Below are 4817 nucleotides of genomic sequence, written 5' to 3' on the forward strand. Positions count from 1 at the left end.
CAGATTCTTGTTCCTCCCCCCAGCCCCTGTACAGCTCTGCCCCAGCTTGCCTTCTGCTTGTTTGCTATCACACATCTGCCTCAGCAGGGCCAGGCTACATTTCCATGTTGAATGAGCATCTAGTCTGAGCTGTCTGGTGAGCATCAGAGTGACAGTGATAAGCCTTTCAATTGATCTGCACTAGTGTAGCAAGTTTTATATTTCCAGAATGCCCCATATTTACTGTGCATGCACACACCCTTTGCATGATGCAGACAGAAGGGCTGAAGCTTTCCAGAAAGATTAAGTTGACAGCATATGTGCAATAACATTGATCTGCCCTTGTGTAGGCATGTTTGGGATTTTCTGATGTCTGGAAGCCTAGAAAAATAGATTAATAGAATGACACTTTTTCCAGATGAAAATGTAGGTAGAAAAATGGCCTGCCCCCATGATAGGTGTCTTTCTCACTCCCTTTGGCACACTTCCTTCTGTGCCAAATGATCTGTCATGACTGAGTATGACAGGACCTTAGATACTGTTATCTGCAGATAACCTCTTTCTTACTGATTGCAGTATCTGTGCTCTGTCACTCCCAGCAGAGTTTTTGGGATATTCTAATTTGACCACAGTCTCTCATGATTATGAGCATTTTGAGCTCCCATTTGAAAACCATCAGACACTGCTCTTGAAGTCATCAGTGGGCTTATTCCAAATACAAATCTTTATTGTAATTTTTCTGCTCCTGTACCCTTAAGTGGTGGCTCATTGTGTATGGCCATGGCCTCCCTGAGTGCTGGGCAGCAGAGGCCAGCTTCCTAACAGGCTTCCCCCTGGCAAGGTGCCCAGTGCTAAGTGCTCTTACCTGAAGGTCTTGACCAGTTTGTTTCTTGACTTCTTGCAGCTGTTTCTGGAGTGCCTTTATGTCCTTCTTTCCTTTTTCCTCCCTGAGGTGGGAAAATACAATCACTTGAATATATCAAAAAAGACAAGAGCTGTTTACCTAGAAGAGGAACTTCCTGTTCCCCGATACATTGTGGTAAGATAAACAAAGACTTCTCACTAATACTACTGACTTGGTCAGTAAATCCTGAAAGAAGAGGTGCGCAGACTGAGCAAGGCAGATGGGAACAAAAGGGAGAACAAGCCAAAAAAACAGGGGATGCTCTTATTGAAGGCCTGGAATGGATTTGAGGATGATGCAATTCTTATAGCAGAGATGGAAGATGCCTGTCATTGAGTCACAGTTTCTACAGTTAGGCAAAAATGCCTGAGATTCTGTGCAGAAGCAAGCCTGAGCAGCAGAGTGCCAAATTGTGTTATGTGTATGAGAATGTTTCTTTCATATCAGACCTAAAATCTTCCAAAGAGCACTGCCCCAGGTTCTGAGATCCATGAAAGGACCTGAGTGAAGACCAAAAGCTAGAGAAGTGTCCATCTGTCTATAACAAAACAGATGCAGTAAATATTCTAGGTATTATTATCTTGTTTCACTCAGAGTGCTTCTCTTAGATTTTATGCTTATGATTAGTTTTAAAACCAGTAAATACTACAATTGGTCCCTGAAACTTTGTATCCTATTCCAACCTTACAATCCCGCATGCATTTCATTTTCAGAGTCCTTATCTGGGTGACTGATGAAGAAAAGCTCCTGATAAGGAGTCTCCCATCATCTCACTGCAGGTGGCTTTCAGAATAGTGTATTTACACAAAACAAGGCAAGTATTTATTATCTTGAAATACAGATCAAGTTCATTCCATGAAAAGAATGTATAGACATGGCTAGATATGATTGACAGAAGGGGATAAAAAGGATTATGTCCTTTCTGATTATAATTTGTCTGCTCGTTTCTACCTGTCAGTATTGGATAGTTAGTCTGCAGTCAATTGCTAATCTCATTCTTCCTTTCTGTCCCTTCCATGGATAAACAATAAATCCCTTGGTTTTAGGCAGTGGAAGTGGAAGAGTTGGGTTTCATGCTTGAAGTCACACATTGCACTGAAGCTGGGGATTTGCCCTGGAGGCAGATCCCTGAGTCACCACAAGAGCAGTTCCAGTAGGTTGGACTCCTGGCAAATCATGACCGAGAGCAGCTTTGCTGTGCACCCTCAATGATGGGCCTGAGCTGCTACACTGAGGTAGCTTTAAAGTGGTGAAATATTTGTCTGCAATTGTCTCTGACAGTTTTGGGATTGAATCAGAGGTTTGCATGCTAAAAAAACTCCAAACCTCTAGAGCTCAAAAGTTTGAGCTGAGAAATCACCAGTTTGAGCTGAGATTATAACAAATGTGTACCCTGGAAGATTTGGGGCAAAAGAGAATCACAGCACAGTGGCTGGTGGATTAGCCTTAAATAAGACACCTCTGTCACCATCTGTGCTAACCCCTCACTGCTGCTGGGAAAAGGGAGCCCATTAGCATATGGGTCAGAGCAGATTCTCCTGGGCATCAGACAACCTAAAGGCCATATGTTGCTGGCCCTGATTTGAACAGATTCTCTGACTTTCACTGGGGACAGAAGTTAAAGATCAAGGAGCTCCTACATCACATTATGTTTTAATTGAAATGAGGCATTTGCACTAATTCAGCCATTGGTGTCCACTGTGGCCAAAGCTCAGGCAATTCCTAGCTCAGATCAGTATCAGACCCATCCACTGTTTCTTTCCAAAGGGGAAAACTTGCAGTTTGCAAAGCAAACAGAATAGTTCAAGTTGTAAAAGGTATCCCTTCTGTAGTTTAGTTTTATTGGGTTTTATTTCCTTTTCAGCATGTACTGAGTGGGAATGGCTTTCAGCATTTAAACAGGAAAGAACTGAACACAATACTGACCTGATGAGGATGTCATAAAACTTGCCCTTTCTTGCCTTCTCTCTCTCATTAGCATCTGTTAGGCTACTAAATGTTCCCAATTCCTCCATCTTTTTAATAGTGACTGTGATTACATCACTTGCATACTGCCTGCCAGGAAGAAAAGGAACACAACGATACTTTACAGGTGCTGGTAGTATCCATTACTGTTTACAGTAAAATGTAGGGAAATAAAAGATCCCTTTTCTGGTCTTATGTCCTATCAAACCCAGGAGTGTTTCTCCCATAAGTATCTGTTTATTGTACATCTGGAGAACTCAGTATTAGGAGCTGCTTGAAGTTTATAATTTAAAATGCTGCCTTGCATGCTACTCTGGGAAATTGCAAAGAGGCACAAACATATCCATGCTGTGCCAGACTATGTTGCCATTAAGAAGGCTGCTGGCCTGCAGTAGTGATGACAGGTGGATCTTGGAAAATGAGACCTGGCCATGCAATACATGGGCTTGTCCAGTTTATTGAATGTCATGATGCACGTAGCATTTACGTTTTAGCTGCATTTTCCTCATTTGTGTTAGAATCTTCCTTAAACCTATTGTTGAAATGACATGAAATGACAGAAGCCAGGATGTAGAAAAATGCATACTGAGCATTCAGCTCCATAATCTCTTTCAAACCAAAGGCTGCTAGTATTTCTGCAAATCAGGGCACTGGTTTAGGTGCAGGAATAAAGTTTTTTTTTTTAAAAAGAAAGAAAATCTTTAGTCTTTATATACATTACCTTTTCTATAATGGCTATAACTGCCACAGAAGCTCTCTGTGCCCTGCAGAATGACTGAGTTCAAAAACAAGGCTCAGATCTCCCTTTGCATGTGGGATCAGCTAAAGGAATCTGAATCCAGGTACCAGAACATGAGCACTGATTAGTGCCTGGCATGATTTCTACCCAGGCAACCATTATCAACAGGGTAATGTTTTACAGCTCCATTCAAAATAAACTGCTGGTCATCAGGTAGCATCCAGAAGCAAGCAAAGGCTGGAGCTAAATGATCTATGAAGGATACTCCTCCTATCCCTAGAGGAACTCCTTTCAGACAGAGACTGATGTACACTGGCAGTGGGAGAGCAAGGAATTTGTATTTTTGTTTTCAAGAGATAGACTGAGAACTTTACATCTCTGAGCATCCCTCACAGGTGCTTCACTCACCTGTCAGCATAAATTTTTTTGAGCTTCTCTAGAGCCCGAGTGATGTGTTTCTTGGGGGTTTTGGAAGAATGCTGGGTGCTTTTTTGATCTTCAGTTTTCCCCTGCTGCTGCTCTTGTTCGGTGCTTTCCAGGACTGTTTGCTCACTCTCTTGCTTTTCTGACATAAGCTCTGGGAATGTGATACCCAGCTCCTCCTGGATCATTTCTTTCGTTTCCTGGATGGGAATGAAAGGGGATAAGGGAAATAAGAGAATAAGGGAAGAGGGAAAAGGGAATAAGAGAGACCTGCTTGCACATTGCACAGCAGAACGAAACCGTCTAAAACATTATGTGATAGGCAGGAAAATAAGTAATTAACTAGAATGAAGCTATAGTGAGAACAACTGATAGTGCATGTTACGTTTTGCAAAGAGTGGAAGATCAGAAACATTTATGTTGGTTAGTTTTGAGCACACAGTGTAGCTCATTGAAGTTTACGGGCTCAGAAGTCCTAAAATGACAGGACTGGAAAAGGCCTAAAAAGGTGAATCATCCACTCCAAGAGATGATGGTTCAGACTGTTCTTAATCTGACATGTTCTTAATGGCCTCCAGCAGTGGAGACTACACACCCTCCTGTCAATGCCAGCACCTCACAATTTTCTTTACCATAAGAAATTTTTTTCTCCTCAACAGTATTTGAACTCCTGGCTTGTTGTTCTGGTCTCTAGGCACAGAGAACAAGTCCTTCCCTCCTTTTTTGCAGCAGTTTTTACAAACTGTTAGCCTGTTTCTCCTCCTCCTTCTCTCCATCTTAGACATTTCCCACTGCCTGTCACCACAA

General features: G+C 42.1%; 1 protein-coding gene across 1 annotated transcript in view; it reads right to left on the minus strand.

The window, feature by feature from the left end:
- Window positions 1-4817, minus strand: part of IQCG (IQ motif containing G) — a 22412-nt gene that overhangs the window by 10673 nt on the left and 6922 nt on the right. The window contains exons 3-5 of the mRNA XM_031055401.1: window positions 3996-4210; window positions 2810-2938; window positions 845-926 (exon numbers count right to left, since the gene is read on the minus strand). Coding sequence (XP_030911261.1) covers window positions 845-926; window positions 2810-2938; window positions 3996-4210 — 426 coding nt within the window. The remainder of the gene's footprint in view (window positions 1-844; window positions 927-2809; window positions 2939-3995; window positions 4211-4817) is intronic.

Source organism: Geospiza fortis, unplaced genomic scaffold (genome assembly GCF_000277835.1).
Source record: "Geospiza fortis unplaced genomic scaffold, GeoFor_1.0 scaffold172, whole genome shotgun sequence".
NCBI classification, from domain to species: Eukaryota; Metazoa; Chordata; class Aves; order Passeriformes; family Thraupidae; genus Geospiza; species Geospiza fortis.